General features: G+C 49.0%; 1 protein-coding gene across 2 annotated transcripts in view; it reads right to left on the minus strand.

Moving 5' to 3' along the window:
• Positions 1-17,583, minus strand: part of ATG2B (autophagy related 2B) — a 1,072,129-nt gene that overhangs the window by 734,075 nt on the left and 320,471 nt on the right. For both annotated transcript variants that reach the window (XM_086937744.1, XM_086937743.1), the window contains exons 13-14: positions 16,611-16,703; positions 16,317-16,505 (exon numbers count right to left, since the gene is read on the minus strand). In XM_086937744.1, the coding sequence (XP_086793870.1) occupies positions 16,317-16,505; positions 16,611-16,703 (282 nt within the window). The remainder of the gene's footprint in view (positions 1-16,316; positions 16,506-16,610; positions 16,704-17,583) is intronic.

A 17,583-nucleotide genomic window follows, 5' to 3' on the forward strand; every position in this document is an offset into this window, starting at 1 on the left:
TTGGACCCAACAAGCCTTGTCAACCGCAACCCACGCAGGATGTCGAGATTGGCTCTGTTGCAGACCAGCAAGGTCTGTGGCGCTTCTTTTCAAGGAAGCTGGAGCAAAGCTGGAGCAACCAGGATAGCATGTTAGATTCAAGATGGCGTCTTCAGGGGGCTCACTAGCCAAAGGGCAAGGAACCAGGAAGACGCGTCGAGCTCAAATGCAAAGGCGGGGCCCACGGGACACTCGCAGAGTGTGGGGGTCTGGGCTTCGGTGCAAATGGTGCTCGGGGCTGGGGCTTCTCGTACCCCAATGCACAACTTACTGAGGCTTCAGGAAAGGAGTGCAGGTAGCAAAATGCAGGATGTCCAAGATGTCCGGTCCCACGTCTCTCGTGTCCGAAACGGGTCTCAGCTTTGCTGTGGATGTAGATCGGGGTCAGAGAAGTCTGGAAGTCCAGTTCTTGAGTCGCAGAGTCTTTGGGTTCCGATGGGAGCCTTAAAACTGCAGACCGGCAAAGTTGCTGTTGGTGCCTGTTTGCACAGGGTAGTCACTCCTTGACCACAAGGGAGATGTCTTCCGTCTTTCAGTCAGAATGGAATGTCGAAGGTCCAAGATATGTCTTACAAAGATTCGTCCAGGATAATCTAAAGTCCTGGGGACACAGCTCCTATACTTATACTAAGAAAGGGGGCTGAATTACCTGACTAGGTCCCTCCTATGGGTGGACCTGAGAAGAGGGTGGTTACACCCCTTTCCTTTTGTTCCAGTTCCGCGCCAGAGCTGGGGCTGGAGTGCCCCAGAAACTGGTTTGAACCGAGCTATGCATGGAGCACCTTGTGTGCCCCTGGCAGTGTCTAGATGCATTCACTGAATGCAGCCCTCCCTGCCCCAATACACAAAACCCCTGTCTGGGGAGGTGCTGGCAACCTCCATTGACAGGAAACCTATTGTCCAGGCCGCCCCTGCTGGAGTTTTTCCCCAGCAACAGGAGGTCAGACTCGTGTCTGTGGCAGCAGCATCCATTATGTGATGCTGAGGCTCTGTTTAACATTAACCGGGTAAATCAGTAATTTAACAGTGTCTTTTTCCTCTAGAAGGGTGGAATGCTACCCCTGCTGCCATAATTGGCAGGGGGGGGGGGTAGTATTCCAAAGTGTTTGACACCTTACACAACATGTTTTGATAAAGCCAAACCAAAGTTAGCACTAACCGCGAGGATTATAATGCACTTAAAGAGTATATGGTATGGCTATATCATAGAACAGCTATAAGGAGATGGTTCCGAAAGCTGCAGAGGGGCTCAGCTCATGCCAGAGCACCCTCTCACATAAAACCAAGCACTCTGCTTCCAGGATTGTCAAGGCCTACCATAGGAGTGGTTATAGGTGTATATGTGTCTATATATAAAGGGAGATTATAGGTATACTATATTTAAGTAAGGGGTGAATACACCACCTTACCCAGGCTGTGTGAACAGACCTGTGGTGCCAGTTTGGAAGGCAAACTAGGGGTGGCACAATACATGCTGCGGCCCCTGGTAGGCCTAGGGTGCACCTATGCCCTGGGTACCTATGGTACACTATACAGGGACTCACAAGGGTGACCCAGTAACCAATCTGGTATGCACCTAAAGTGCATGGTATCAATTTAGAGAGAGAACAGCTGGGCTGTGGGTCTGATTAGCAGGCCCACAGCCACACTAAAGTCGAAAAACCAGAGAATCACACCAACAAGTGGGGGTGACCATAGGAAGCAGACCCTACTTTCCTACACAGCTCCTCTGTCTATGCGCCCGGTTGAGGATTACCATTGTATCATTTACAATGACTGTTCTGCGCAACCGGCGACAGGATCTAAGCATTCTTGTTCAGTGGCTGGTGCCTTTGTGAATGGAGAGTTTAAGTCTGATGTCGTGCATACGCAGACATTAGGGAACTGTACCCCCCAGTTGGCAGAGCTACCTGATCTGGTCCTTGCACTAGAGTATGTTGATCCTTATGTGTCTACTTTGATTGTGAGTGACTCTTACTACTGTGTTCAGTCTTTCAACAGCAATTTATTCTTTCGGACTCAAAATGACTATTGTGATTCCAAAGGTAGCACAATTAAGCATAAAATGCTATGGGTTTGAGTCGCAGAACTTAAAGAGTGTCTGCCTCTCATAAGTGTAATTCATTCTCTTGGTCACCAGCGCGTAGGAGTACACGCTGTTGGCAATAGTATAGCTGACGAGGCAGCTAAGACAGCAGTAGCAACATACATAGTAGCAGCAGTTACAAGGTCCAAAATAAAGATTGATGATGACATCTTGGCAGCTATTGCTGCTACAGAGAAGGGTGATAATTACTCTCAGGGTCTAAATACTCTTATCATTTAAGTCCTGATAAAGTTCCCTATGTGAGAATTAATGACGTTGGTGACAGACTGATTACCAATGCAGAATGCAGGCTTTCCCTGATAACAGCCGCTCACGGAAGGCATGGCCTCGGCACATGCCAGCGTTTCAGCGTCTGTCTATATCTTACAGCAGCGTTACTGGTGGCGTGGATTGTATAAACAAACTCGTGAATATGTCCTTTCTTGTGATGTATGTCAGCAGATTAAGCCTTCGACTGCTGCACGGCCGCCACAAACTCAGCTGTACATATCTAATAGACCACTTAGTTGTGTTTATTTAGATCACTGCTGTCCTTTTTCTTCTGATACTGCATATAAGTATATCTTAGTTGCAGTGGATTTGTGCACACGTTTTTTATGGATTTGGCCTCAAAGGAGTGCTGATGCTCGAACGGTCATCAGGGATTTGCGTGTCTTTGTGGGAATTTTTGCATGTGGCACCTTCCATTCTGACCAGGGTCCAGCGTTCGCCTCTAAGGCGTACAAGGAAGCTATGGGGTCTCTGGGGTGCAGATCAAATTTTCATCTCCATACCGGCCTGAGGACAATTCTGTTGTGCAGTGAATGAACCGTGACTTAAAGCAATCCTTGACAGCTAGAGTTTTAGGTACTGGAATTACCAGGTTCGCCCATTTGTATAGCGTACAACGTGCAATAAATAATCTCCCTAGAAGATCTCTGGGTGGGCGGACCCCATACAAAATGCTCTTTGGCTTAAAAATGTTTGTCCCAGACCAAGATGGTCTAGACATGGCGGTGACAGCCGTACCCTTTGACGTAGATAATCATTGTGCTGTGTTACAGAACCTACAAGGGACTCAAGACAGTCTTGCAAAGCAACACTTGCCCTCCACATCAGGAGCTGACGCTGCTCTACAGATTCTGGTAGTTGGCTGGCTACCTCAAGTTGGTGATCTGGTCCGTGAGAAGGTGGAGAACAAGAAGGAGTTTGTCCCCTCTTATCGTGCACCAGTTCCAGTGCTCGGCGTGCAGGGCACAAGAACAGTCATTTTACCACCACTTCCTGGTCGCAAGGATAACAGGAATATCTCCATTGACAATGTTAAACTACAACGAGTGGCCGATTCTTCTTAGTATGACTCCTGCGGTCTCTTGTCCATCGATGGTGAGAAATTCTGTTTTGGTCTCGGCTAACACCAACAGGCCTGACGTTGCCATTGAGATGTCCACAGTTACTAATTTGTTATTAAATTCGCCGGCTGACGATCCACATGAAGATAATGAGTACACCTATCCCACAGATGTGTCATTGCCTGGTGTGCAGACAAGTCCAGTTGACCAGTCATGTTTTTCATTTGACTCTGACTCCATAACATCGAGTGTACCATCGAGTTTTTCTATTTTGTTTACTTGATTTTAAAGATATTTTTTAGTTCCACCTTGGACTTACATCTGGTTGGTTCTCAGCTCAATTTTTTTGTTCATGTTGATTGGATTTGTAAGAGTATGTTTTTGTCTAGTTAATGGACACTACATAACTGAACGATCAACAATAAGGTTAATTGATGGAACTTTGGCCCCACACTCCTCATCACACATCATGAAAAAGGACCGGTCTTTTGACAACATCACTGCCTGGCCTGTGTTAGATGGGATCGTGTGGGAAGCTGTAAAATTTCAAATTCATGGACCTACAGAGGTGATTAATGTTCCAAATGTACTTCGTGTTTCAATGGGGGATGTTGTGAAACAAAACATACGCACCGATGATTGGGATGTCCAAGCCATTGAAGCTCTTTATTCTGATTTGAAATATTGTGCTGCTTTTGATGCTGAAGATTTATATTTAAATTTCGCAAACTATGCAGATTTGTTTTGCTACCAGCACTACGGCCATCATTGTCTGCATAAGTCTAATATATTTAGAAATATGGTTAATTACACCCAATGGGAATGGGAACATGGTCCAACTCCCATAGAAGGCAGTTCAACTACCCTTTTGAGATAATTTACATATTTTACTGGTTTTGATCGGTCTAATCCGAGCTCCTTTTATTTTAAATTAAATTCTAAATCAAATTCTAAAGTGAGGCTTACTCACACAAAATTACTGTATTCCAAATCCTGTAGGTGGCTATGAGCTATGGAAAGATACAATAGATCTTAAATCTGTTTGGGGTTCTAAACCTTGGCAGGTGCAAGGTACTGAAGCTATGCACAGAGCATGTCTTATTCCGAGCCACATGTTGTTTTTGGATAGTACGGTTTCACAAACAACATGTCTTGGATTAACCACTTCAAAACACATAAATACTCATCTGTCTGCTTACCCTAATTGGGACAATCATATTAGTATGTCCCTTGAAGAATTGCACTCATTAATTTCAAACACCTCATTTGACATTTCGTCCATGGACCCTGAGGGCTGGCTGTTACGGCAGACAAGTTCCGATCCTTGTCAACAACGCTTTCTAGGTCTCGCTCCTGGCATCACACAGGACAGAATGGATCCCCGTTTTAAAAACTCCCATTCAGTTACCACCTATTCGGTGTGGAAATTATGTCAAAATTGGCTAAAACATTACACCCTAGCGTCTCTTAAGCATCGTTTATCTTTATTAACTGAGGATGTTGACTTGACTGATTTTGTTAAAGGTCCTGTAGGTGGCAGATCCAAAAGATATATATATGCTATTTACAATGAAATTTGGAAACTGTCGCACATTAAAGCGGCTTGCCGTTTAAGAGCAATCGACCAGGCAAATTTAGAAAAAGTGCTTTCATTGATAATAGCATTAATACGCTTTCTTCCAGGATTTATACCTTGGATAACATTGTGTCATCTGTTGTGGACATTGTGCAGGATGAAGTGTCTGTTTCGTACCATGGTCAAAATCAATTGCGTTCCATAATGCAGTTTTTGCTTGGACTTTACAAACTTTAACATCTGGGAAAGTGCCTTGGGATTACATGAATACTTCGTCATTATTTTTACCTTTTACTTTAACAGGAAAACAACAGTTCATGTCCATGAAGGATGCAACATATTCTCTATTGCATATTGAAAAATTGGAACCGTTACCATTTTCTGTAGCCGAATCAAATTCATCTGTGTGGCTCATCCATGGTTTAATAACATTGCCTTTTTCTCTGTTTAAATTTAGTTCCTGTATGAAACACTATGCCCTGGGTTGATATGAACCACTTGGTACTGTTTTTCTCCATGAAGTCTGGTCTCTGCCTTTCTCATACAGAGGTCTGAGAGATGACAAAAAGGTTTACTTGAAGGGGGAAGACTGCACTTCCACACCTGATCACTCGCTCCTGTGCAAGAATATACAATTGCACGGCGCGTGTAATATGGAGGCTTTGAATTTAGCTCGCATTTTAAAGGGGAATCCAGTGCCAGCTATCATTCCAACATTCATACTATTAGCTAACAGTAGCTATTTACTTTTAAATAATGAGGCATGCTGTGGGGTGTTAGCCGGGATTCCTTACATTGTCACTATCTCACAGCGCGTTGTCTGCTGTAAAAATGTGCTTTTCCCGCCCCCGCATGGGAGGCTTGAAATCTTCATATGGCCTTCCATTCCGACCCTGAAAACTAGTTAAACAGAATAAGGGGTCTATTGTCCCAAAAATAAGTCCCTCTTACTTCCTCTTGTGAAACATTTGTTCTTCATGTTGCTAACACGCGTACTGAGGTACATGCTCTTTTGAATACAGATCTCCCACTTCATTTTGGGGCATTGATCCACACTATCTTTAATGCCTCTAACATTACAGGCTTAGCCCATTTTTTTTAAATTGTTAGTTCCGGCCTTGTGACCTCATTCCAAACTATATTTGGAGTGATACCAGAATTTTTTCATTCTATTTTTTCCAGCATCTTTGGCGGCTTCCCTCTAATACTCGCCTTGGCTGCCGGTGTGCTGCTGTTGATTTGATTGCTCCGCAATGGCTGCACTGTCTGTGTCAAGAGACAGCCGACCCTGGCTGACCCTGCTTCGTGATCAAATGCTTGAACACTATGGAATACTGCCATTGGCTACATTGAGCGTGGCATACGGATTATCCTTCAGTTTTTCATATTTTACTTGCATTCAATTCAGCCCGTGTTCCATTGTTTGGAATGCCAATTTGAATGGGCATTAAAGCTCCAAAACTGCATCTACTGCCCCTGATTATGATCCTCTAATGAGTCCCTTAGTGGCTCATGAGTTGGCCTGTTCTGGAATTAAGATTATGACCTGCGCGGCAGCGCACAGAGTTTTGGCAACTTGGGACATATGGGTGGCTGCACATAACTTCCTGGAAAGGAGTTATCTCAAAGAAAACGCAAGTTGCCCTCTGATAGTGCTGGAGGCTCCAGCTATCGAAGAACATGTATGTTCATTGCCATTACTAAATTGGATGGCGGATCTCTTTGCTGGAGGCTGTTGCAACATACTGTGCATACACACTAATAGATTAAATTGGCAGTGGTCCAGCATGCGTTCCCTGCACTACTGAAGTTTTTATTCTTCTCCCCATGGTGAAATTATTTTTTCACTTGCATTTTTTTTCCCTTTTAGATATTCTTATGTTTTTGTCCTTCTCATCTCCTTGTGATCCTTTTGACATAACTGAACTTATTCTGACTCATACGAACTTGAACTCTGCATACTTATTATGTTCTCCATCTCTCCTGGAGACAGACCCTTTGAGGACACACTAGTACCTGGATTGGAAAATGCTTTATCTCCCACTAAATCTACTTTGTCATCCTGCTGCCCTCCAGCATTCTCTTCCTCATTCCTAGCGGACTCTCTCGCTTCTAACCAGGCCTTAAGGGCCTTCTGATGCTCCTCCTTCCTAGAGAAACCCACAACAGGGACTGTGAATCGCTTGCAAAAAGACTTTAGCTGTTTGGCAGTGTAGGTTTCTAACCGGTCTTCCTCAAAGATGAGATCCTCCGTAGCATTGGACGTTGGCCTACCCATTGTAGACATAAGTGGCAATTACAATAAACAATAGAACAAAATCAAGCCGTATGTGGTTGCGCCTAGGCCTACACTCACTAGTAGCATCACTAGGTATTCTATGTGGATCATAAATGCAAGTCCTGACTGACCGCCAATGTTAGAAATGGGGATCTCTAGTTGACAGCGGCTGCCGCCGAGGTCCAAATACGGATCCTTCTTCCTAAGTCAGAGTAAGTGGGCTACACCCTTTGATAACCCCTGCTCAACCCTGTGGTAACGTAGCGCAAGCAGACAGGCTTATCTCAGAGGCAGTGTGTGAAGCATTTATGACCATATACAATAACGCAGGAGAGACACTACGAACGGAAACTACAAGTAGTTATAGAATAATAGTTATCATTATATAGACTGAACACGAGGCTTAAAAGAACTCATGGAGTAACAATGCGCTTAATTACAGATTCACTTCAAAAGCAATAAAGGCACTCAAAAAGCGTGAAGAACGAACTTAGTTCGAGGCCGGGGTCCACGCGACCCGGTGATGCACAATGTACCTAAGATTTAAAGGGGCACGGCATGCAGCCTCACAAGGAAGCAGCAGTGATGACAGGTGGACTCGCAGCAGACACAGCTCCCAGGTGTAGTGGTCCGCGGGGTGCACTCACGATAATCCTGGGACAGGGCTTAAAGAGGGGCACCCAGCGGCACTGGCAGGTGATAACAAGATCCTCGAAGTGGTGACTTATGGCGGGCACTCAGCGGCACAGCTCCTCAGCTGCAGCGGCTCACAATAGCAATAGTGCCAATTCTCATAGAACGGCAAATGTGGGCACTCCGCGGCACAGCTCCTAAGCTGCAGAGGCCCACAATAGCGATAACAATGACTTTGGTAACACAGGCAAATGCGGGCTCTCAGCGGCACAGCTCCTCAGCTGCAGCGGCATACAATAGCGATAACGATGACCTTCAGCCCACGTTCCCCGCAGTGGAACCAGAGGCTCTGGAATTCTCAACAGAGGCCTCACCTGCGAGTACAATCCCCCTCAAATAGGAATCCAGGCAGCTGATGGGTGAAGTCTAATGTCCCTGAGACTTCAGCAGGAGGCAAGCTCAAATCAGGCCCTTGGGTAGTTGATTCAGAAAGATGGATGAAAGTTTCAGTCCTTTCCCTCTTGTTACACGGACCGAGGTTCGTCTTGACATCCAGAAGTAACACCCCCATGTAGGGGTTTTAGCATAAATCTTTATACCCCAAAAGTCTTTGTTCTCAAAAAGTCAGAAATCACTGAACCCCGCCAGAACCAGTTTGGTGTCGTCCTGGAGCACTTTGTTTACAAGGCTGCATCCTGCCTTTCAGGAAGAGGGGGTCTGCCGTCAGACGCACAGTGGGAGGTGGAGCCATCATTCACCTTGTCAGCCACAACCCTGCTCAGATCAAAGGGTCACCCCTCCCTGTACTCCACTGCAGATCTCTCTATTCAATCCAGGTCGGGCTCAGCCTGCCCTGAACCTCCAAAACCAGACAGCCAATACACTTAAGAGCAGAGCACACTGGAAGGTTTAGGCAAGAAAATACCTACTTCCTAAAAGTGGTATTTTCAATCACAGAATAGAAAAACAATCGTCACTAAAAGATGCACTTTCATTTTTGGAGTTCAGGCATACTAAAGTCGACTTCCCAAATAATGTTCCTTGGGTCAATTGGGTTTATACCAATTCATACAGTCAATTTACTGTAGGGAGCAATCGCGCTGTGGCACTGAATGGCAGAGGCACAGCGTCCAGAGCATCTAACACCAGCAAACACAGAGGAGACAAAATCGAAAAATGGAAGGGAGATGCACGCCAATGGTGCCAGGTATAACAATGCTTATATATATTTTTGAGTATTGTCAACCAGGATAGATGGCAGGTGCGCTGCTGGTCCTCGGAGCGGTACCCGGCCTGGATCTATAAGGGCGTACATTGGAGGCGACACCCTCGTGAGGTGGCCACCTTTTTTGGGTTGTCCTGTGTGCTGCGGAGCCCCTCAGCCGGGGTGGGGACCCTACGGAAGCGGTGAGGGCCCTCGGCTGGCCTTGATCGGCAGGAGCTGGGAGACGCTGCTTTGGGCCTCACACGGTGGAGACCCCCGACGTGGAGAAGGCGGATCTGACCTGCCCGAAACCAGAGGGGAGGCGCCGCGCTGTCCAGTGGAGTCGTTGTGGAGGCGGTGAGTGGAGCTTGCCCAGAGTCTCTGTGCCTTGGGGTCTAGATCGGACCCCGGCGGGGAGGACAGGAGGCGCCTAGCACGGACGGGGGCTGCGAGTGGTGGGTCCCCCTGCGTGGCCTTGAAGTGACCGTCTCTGGCTCTCGCTGAGAGCGTGCCCTGAACTGTGTCTGGCGCGCCGGGGGCCCTGTGAGACGGGGGACGGGTGCCGGTTGCTTGGTGTGTGGCCCCAGAAGTTGGTGACCCGCCGTGGCCGAGTGTGGGCTGTACCCCGGGCCCCCTGGGGGCTCCGCTGTCCGGATCGCCCTGTGTTGCTGCATCTGCCTGGGGGGGGGGCCCCCGTTGGGACAGGGTGTGAGATACCACCTGCTCCTAATAGACGGAGAAGCACCCCGGGCCAAGGTCGAGAGAGGCGAGCGGCAGTGGGACACCGCCATCCTGAGCCGGGCGCCCGTCGCGGCAGCAGTGGAGAGCCTCGGTGGGGAGGCGGGCGTCTGCATAGGCCCTGCCGGTGGCTGCCTGACAGCGGAGATCAGTGGTGAGTGCTGCGCTCCCTCAGCTGGGAACTCGGGGGTCAGATCGGGCCCGGTGGGAGGGAGCCTGGAACTATGTGTGACCAGTCTGGACGGGGGGCGCCTGAGTGAGGGTCCCCGGGATACTTGAACATGTGGCCGGGTCAGGCTTGGTGTGACACTGTGCCAGTGCACGTGAGGGTGGACTACCCATTGACCACGGGGACTCCTGACCCTACGGCCTGGTCTGCAGCTGACAATACTTGAGCCACCAGTGGGATTTGTATCCCGTGCGGCGCTAGCAGTGAGCCATGACACGAGGAGGAGCCGGAGGGGGACGGGGTAAGTAGGGGCCCATGGACAAATTCACGGAGGTGGCGGGGTCTAGTGGCCCCTCGGCGCCCGCTCCGGACAATACGGCGTTGCTTGCCGTAATCACGCAATCGAGGGACATGCTCAACGCGAAGATAGGGGCTGTTGGGGCGGATGTTACCCTTCTCCGACAGGACTTGAGGAATGCGGTAGAGCGTATTACAAGTGCGGAGACCCGAATATCTGGCGTTGAAGACAATGTGTCTACCCTTAAACTGAAGGTCGCAGACATGGAGAAAGTACAGAAGGGCCTGGTCCTAAGCGCGGAGGATGTGGAAGGACGGGCCCGACGCAACAACCTGCGCTTTGTTGGCTTTCCGGAGGGGTATGAGAAGGGCAGTGCGGAGACCTTAATAGCGCAGTGGCTGGAGGGCGGCATCCCGGCAGATGCCCTGTCTAGGTGCTTCGTGGTGGAGAGAGCCCACCGGGCGCTGGTGCAGAAGCCCCCGGTCGGAGCGTGCCCGAGACCGATCATTGCCAAATTCCTGAATTACGCGGATCGGGACGCTATCCTGCGACAGGTGAGACTTAAAGGCACTCTCACACATGACAACGCCACTATCATGATCTTCCCGGACTATACGAGGCTGGTGCAGCAGCAGCGCCAATCCTTCCACGCGGCCAAAGCTCGTCTCCGGGATGTGAAGCTCCAATATGCACTACTCTTCCCAGCGCGGCTGCGAGTCGTCTATAAGTCCCGCACATTGTTCTTCGACACTCCAGAAGAAGTGTTTCAGTGGACTGATGAGGCGGTCAAAATTCGGCGCAACACTGCCAGGGAAGGAGAGTCGGACTCTTCCTCGAGTGGGTTTGCCAGGGAGGGCTTGCGGAGCCAGCGTCGGCGAAGTAGAGGATCGCGATCAGGCAGGAGTTCGCGCTCGGGCTCGGTCACCCGTCAGGTCAGCCGACACAGAACCAGCAGTCTGAAGTGCCTTGATGACAGTGGGACATGAACGCCGCTTAATGACTACGTTCTTAGTTGAAGCCCAGGTGCAAAGTAGACATAGGCTGGGAGCCCGTCCTGTTCAGCATGGGAGGGTGGGAGTGACGGCCTAGTTCCTATGGGTTGTTACTTGGGGATCCATTGGAGGATGCGGCGCTTGCTCCCCTGTTGGGAGCTTGGTCGTCATTCGTCCGCGACAGGTACTTCCATGTTTGGGAGGTGCGGGGTGGGGGTGGATGGGGGGGAAGGGTGTTCTTGGGAAGTTTGGGAGGGGGGGCCTTGCATGCGTGCGCTCTGTTGCCTGTTGACTGCCATGTACCATGCCGGCTAGATGCTGGAACTGCTAGTCCTATATTTGCGGTATTGCTCAGATGTCCATTGTTAGGGAGGGAGGGCGGGTAGGCCCCGGATCACTACGGGTCATGAGTCGGAATGTGAGAGGGAATGCTAGACAAAATTAAGCGGGGTGCTGTATATCAGTATGCCAAACGGGTGGGTGTGGATGTTCTGCTGTTGCAGGAAACGCATTTGCTGGGCACCAAAGCACTGTGCCTGCAGCGCTCAGGATACACACAGACATATCACTCTGGCTTTACGAGAGGCTCTAGGGGGGTGGCGGTCCTTATACACCGCAGGGTGCCATATACCCATAAGCGCGCCTGGACAGACACACAAGGTAGATACGTGGTGGTGCAGAGGGAGATAGGCGGAGACAGGGTGACCTTTGGTAGCGTATACGCCTCACCGCCGCTCCAGTGGCCACTGGTTGAAAGGATCATGTCCCTGTGGGGTGAGATACCGGACTCTTTGTCTATTGTGGGGGGGGACTGGATTGATGTTTTGGATAAAGGCTGGGATAGGTGGCGGAGAGGGGAAGCGGGTCAGGATCTGGGGAGTGAGGGAACCGTTACCAAACTGTCAGCATTGATCACAGGGCTGGACTGGCTAGATGCTTGGCGACACAAACAGGGTGCGCGCAGGGAATACACATATTTCTAGGCGGTGTGGGATTCGTTCTCCCGACTGGATTACGTGCTTATCCCTAGGGGAGCTGCCTCTTGCATAGCCTCGGCCGAAATCTTACAGCGGGCCCTGTCAGATCACTCGCCGGTGCTGGCTGTGCTGCTCGTGGGCCCGGCTAAACAGCCGTTTCGGTGGTGGATGTCGGCCTGGCACTTGCACCAAGATAAATACGCAGCGCACCTTACGGTAGAAATAGATCATTATCTGTCTGAGAATAAGGGGTCCGTTGAATCACCGTCTACCCTCTGGGAGGCCTTGAAGCCTACAGTGCGAGGGGTGGACATATCCTGGTGCGCGGCGGCGAAAAGAGAGAGACGTCGGGACTTAGTGCGACGGGAGACAGAACTGGAAGCATTGGAGCACAGAGCCAGAGAGGCCAATGGTGGGCTGGCGCGGCGACAGTTGGCCCTGCTGCAGCAACAGCACGCTTCGGTCTTGCTGGATGAGGCGCGGCAGGCCTGGTTAGCGACCCGTAGTCGGGTTTACCAGTGGGGCGATAAGTCCTGCAAAATGCTGCACCGCCTTTGCCAGGGCATCATGCATGCCCAGCCGTTGCCTCGGATAGTTACCCCGGAGGAGGAGCCCATTTTAGATCCAGTGGAGATTGCGGAGAGTTTCGCCGGGTATTACGAGGCCCTTTATGCCCCTCGGGAATGCTTGGAGGCGGATACCGTTCAGCGGTTTATTGATGATCTCCCGCCGAGAGCTGTCTCGGATGAGGTTAGGGATCTGCTGGATCAGCCCCTGACCGATGTAGAATTGGGCGCCGCCCTGGGCAAACTGCGCCCGGGCAAGGCGCCGGGTCCCAACAGATTCCCAAGTGAATTCTTTCGTAAGTTTTCGGTTCAGCTGGGCCCGCTTCTTCGACCGGTCGTTGAGGAGTCACGCGAGAACGGTTCACTCCCGCCGGACTGGCGCCATGCTGAGGTGGTGGTGTTTCTGAAGCCTGGGAGGCCCCCAGAGAGTCACGGGTAATATCGCCCAATATCGCTCCTGAACACGGAGGTTAAAATGTTGGCGAAGGCTCTTGCCACTAGGCTCAAGCCGCATATATCGGATCTGATACATACGGATCAGGCCGGGTTCATGCCGCAGCAGGCTACCCGTCACAACATCAGGCGGGCTCAAGTGGCGGTGTCAGCCTGGAGAGATCTGGGGGAGCCGGCCGCGTTGTTCCTGGCGGACATGGACAGGGCCTTTGATTCACTCAGCTGGACGTACCTCTTTGCCCTGCTGAGCCGACTGAATCTCGGCCTGCGGTTTTTAGCGTACGTCCACTTGCTGTACACGGGTCTTACGGCATCGGTGCGTGTCAGTGGCGCGGTGTCTCGCTCGTTCCCGGTCCGGAGGGGGACGCGACAGGACTGTCCCCTCTCCCCATATTTATTTGCGCTCGCCATGGAGCCCCTGTCGGGGTGGGTGCGCATTGATGCTCAACTCAGAGGTTTCCAATGGGCGCCGGGTCTTACCGACAAAATAGCTCTGTACGCCGATGATGTATTGTTTTTCCTTACTGCCCTGGATCGCTCAGGCCCGCGACTACTGCGCATTTTGCAGATTTTTGGTGAGACCTCTGGTCTATACATGAATCCGGGCAGATCCACGCTTTGGCTGTTGGGTGGCCAGCAGAGCGTTGGGGTCTGGGCATCGGGCCTCAGACAGGCGACGGATGGTGTGAAGTACTTGGGAGTCTTTCTATCCGAGGATGCGGCTCTTTCCCGGGAGCGCAATATCACCCCAGTGTGGGTTCAAGTACGTGAGGACCTGAAGGTCTGGGCGCGGATGCCGTTATCTATACTCGGGCTGTCTGCGATTTTTAAAATGGTGGCGCTCCCACGCCTGGTGTACCAACTACAGAACCACCCACATGTAATTCCCCCCCCCCCCCCGCTGGTTTCGGCAGCTTTATTCAGCTTTGAGCGGATTTTTGTGGGAAGGAGGCGTGGCCCGAGTGGCTCTACGGACGTGCTTCTTGTCAACTTACACCGGTGGTCTGGCCACGCTGGACGTGCTTTCGTATTATCAGGCGGCGCATCTTCTGGTGTTGAATGACTGGTGGTATGGTGACCGGGGTGACCCGGCTTACACCGTTAAAAGATATTTAATGGGTTCGGCGTCCGTGCATACGCTGCTGTATGCGGCACCCCTTCAGAGGTCCCTCCCATCAGCCACGCAGGTGGTCTTTCATGTGTGGAGGCAGGCGCTGCGGCGGACGGGCTGGTGGAATGTCCTTATGCAGGAAACCCCCTTTGGGGCCATGGAAGGCTCCCGCAGTTAGACGCCCTGATTGGCTTCAGGGGCTGGGACGCCATTGGCATTTCCACCTTGGGCGACGTTCTGTCTGGTGACACCCTTAAATCCTTTGAGAATCTGCAGGAGGAATATGGGATGTCACCACCCAGTTCTATAAATATCTTCAATTCCGCCATGCTCTGGCCCCCTCGTGGCTGGTCTGGAGCGGATTCCCAAATTCAGTCCCATAGAAGCGAAAATCTTTATGGGGGAGCTGCCAGATAAAAAACTATTGCGTATCTACCAGATGTTGGTGCGTCACTGCTCTTCGGATCTGAGTGGCCTCAGAACCCACTGGGAGCGGGATATCGGAGAACTAGACGAGGAGGATTGGGTTGAAGCCCTCGAGAGCCCCAGGGGAGCAGCCATATCCACACGCCTGCGCCTGATTCAGTTTAGATATCTGCACTGCACATATTACACCAGGCAGCGGCTGTGGAAGGCGGGACTGGTGACGTCTCCCAGCTGCCTTCGCTGTGGGTCAGAAGTAGGCACACTACTACATACGGTGTGGGACTGTGCAACGTTGCAGGGGTTTTGGGATGGGGTCCATCGTTGCCTGGATGAAGTCTTAGCCTGGAGGTTACAGAGGGATCCCAAACTAGCACTGTTGCATGTCATGGCTGGGGTCGGGGGAAACAGGTATAAACGCCATTTAATGTTGTTGGGATTTACGCTGGCGAAACGTGATATTGCAAAGGCATGGAAGACCCCCAGGCACCGTCACTCACGGCTTGGAAGAATGGAATGGGCTTGGAACAACCTGTATTCCTAGCGAGGGGCTGTCCCCGGAAGCACTTCAAAATTTGGAAACGGTGGGTGGACTATCGGGGTCTAGATCTGGACCCGCCGCCCGAGGAGGCCACCCTACCGACGATATGAGGACACGGATCATTAGCAGTGGCAGTTGGTATGGACTCTACATAGCTTGTATTGTTTTACTATTCTATGGGTCAGATGGGCAAGTTGGCACGCAGGTAGGGTGCGGGAGAGGGGAGGGGGGGGGGTTGCACATTGATTACATTCTGTAACCAAAATTTAGTGGGGGTGTTTAGAAATGTTCCAAAATTCTTTTTTTTCTACATGTGACCATAAGATGTTGATGATGCAGTGATGGTGGCATTTGTCTCTGGATGTCAGAGATATGCATGACATGTGAGTTCACACAATAAAATCTGTTTTCAAAAAAAAAAAAGACATTTTAGTAAAGGGTGACTTTCAACGCTTTTGATTAATTTAAATTGTGATACATTTTAAATTGATGCCATTAACTTAAAAGCCAATGGGTGTTATGCAATGACAGTTATTTTGTTATTTTGTTCATATCATCTAACTTCACCTATCAATTAAAATTTAGAAATTAGAATATAGCAATACAATACTGTTGGATTCAGAAAGATGTCTTTACTATTGCTGCAGATCATTGAAAAGTACACTGCTGTTGAGAAGGCAAACTGAAACACATTCTACATTGGAACATCTTTACTTTAGTTTCAGATGAAAAAATCCTCGATCAACATCAAAGTATTTTTCCAGGAACCCATAAAATACAAACAAGAACTGCTAGAGGACATTTATGACTAGCAGCAACAACATTTAATTTACTGCAGTGGCGCCTGGGGGAATTTACATATCTGAAGTATATCACTCACCAAACTAATATGCTTGCTGTAGGAAGTGTAGAGGTGAGAAGTCATCATCTCCACCGTGGTTAGTTTCTGTGTGTGAAGTAGCGAATTAAGCCTGTCCACAATACTTATATCCAATTCACAATATACAGGACTTAAATTAATGTGCAGTTCTGATTTCTGAGGAATAGCACTCAATCTCCCTTGGCTTCCCTAAAATAGTAGGCAGAGTTAAAAAAAAAACATTTATCGTAGGTGTGACGTGAAAAGAACCAAGACCAGTACAAATATATTAGATAACATTTTTGTTAGCCTTACCTGAGGTCCTTTGGTATCTGTATATTTATAATGTAGATGAATGCAGGAGGAAACGTTTGAATCACTTCCATTCGTGTTAGCAAATTTTAAAAGCTTAAAAAAGCAAACAAATGATTAATTACTCAATAAGCAACCTGATGCTGTTTTTACTATATTCTTGAAGACATTTTTAAACATTATACCCTAATTATATTTCAAGAAGCAAAGAAAAATAGTCTTTAGACAGAGTCTCAGCCATCCGAGCACTGATAGGAAATAGGAAGGCAGCACAGAATCTTCAGTTTTGTGGTTTTTGGGCTGTAGTAGATTTAGAAATGTAGTCTGTGAATAGCAATGGTCTTATTCTTTTGTGGGTGGATGTCTGTATAAGCACTTCTCTCGCTAAACCCCTCCTTACCGCTTCATAAACCCCTAATGTTTAGAAGTTATTATTCCCTATTTCCCAGGCACTCCCCAGATCCCTCCCACATTTACTAATGAATAGTAAACTGATATATTTTAAGATCTCCCCATAGAACAGACAAAAGATGTGGAGTTGGAGATTTCCAGCAATAGGTTTGTGAACTGCATTTTGAAGTAAAGAGTACTACTATAGTACTCATTTACATAATAAAAAATGCAGTTGGTGAATCAGGCCCATTTTGTGCAACACAAATATTTTTCAACATTCATTATACAAATGTTATAGGCTACCCTGTTTTAAGGTATTAACATATAATAACCGATAATTCCCCACTAAAAGGTCCACAGCTTTCACCGGTGTAAACATATAAACACCACCACAACTAAAAAATAAAATGCCAATTAAAGAAAAGAAACTGAGATATAATGAGTCTTTTTATTTCTTACTTAAGGGACCAGCACAATGTAACACAGTTATGCAAGGTAACAGCAAGAAAGACTGGTCTAAGAATATTCTGCTTGCGTTTTGTTATTTAAGGATGTCACTAAAATATTGGTTCATTTTCTTTTC

The sequence above is a fragment of the Lissotriton vulgaris genome, chromosome 9 (genome assembly GCF_964263255.1).
Source record: "Lissotriton vulgaris chromosome 9, aLisVul1.2, whole genome shotgun sequence".
In the NCBI taxonomy this organism is placed as follows: Eukaryota; Metazoa; Chordata; class Amphibia; order Caudata; family Salamandridae; genus Lissotriton; species Lissotriton vulgaris.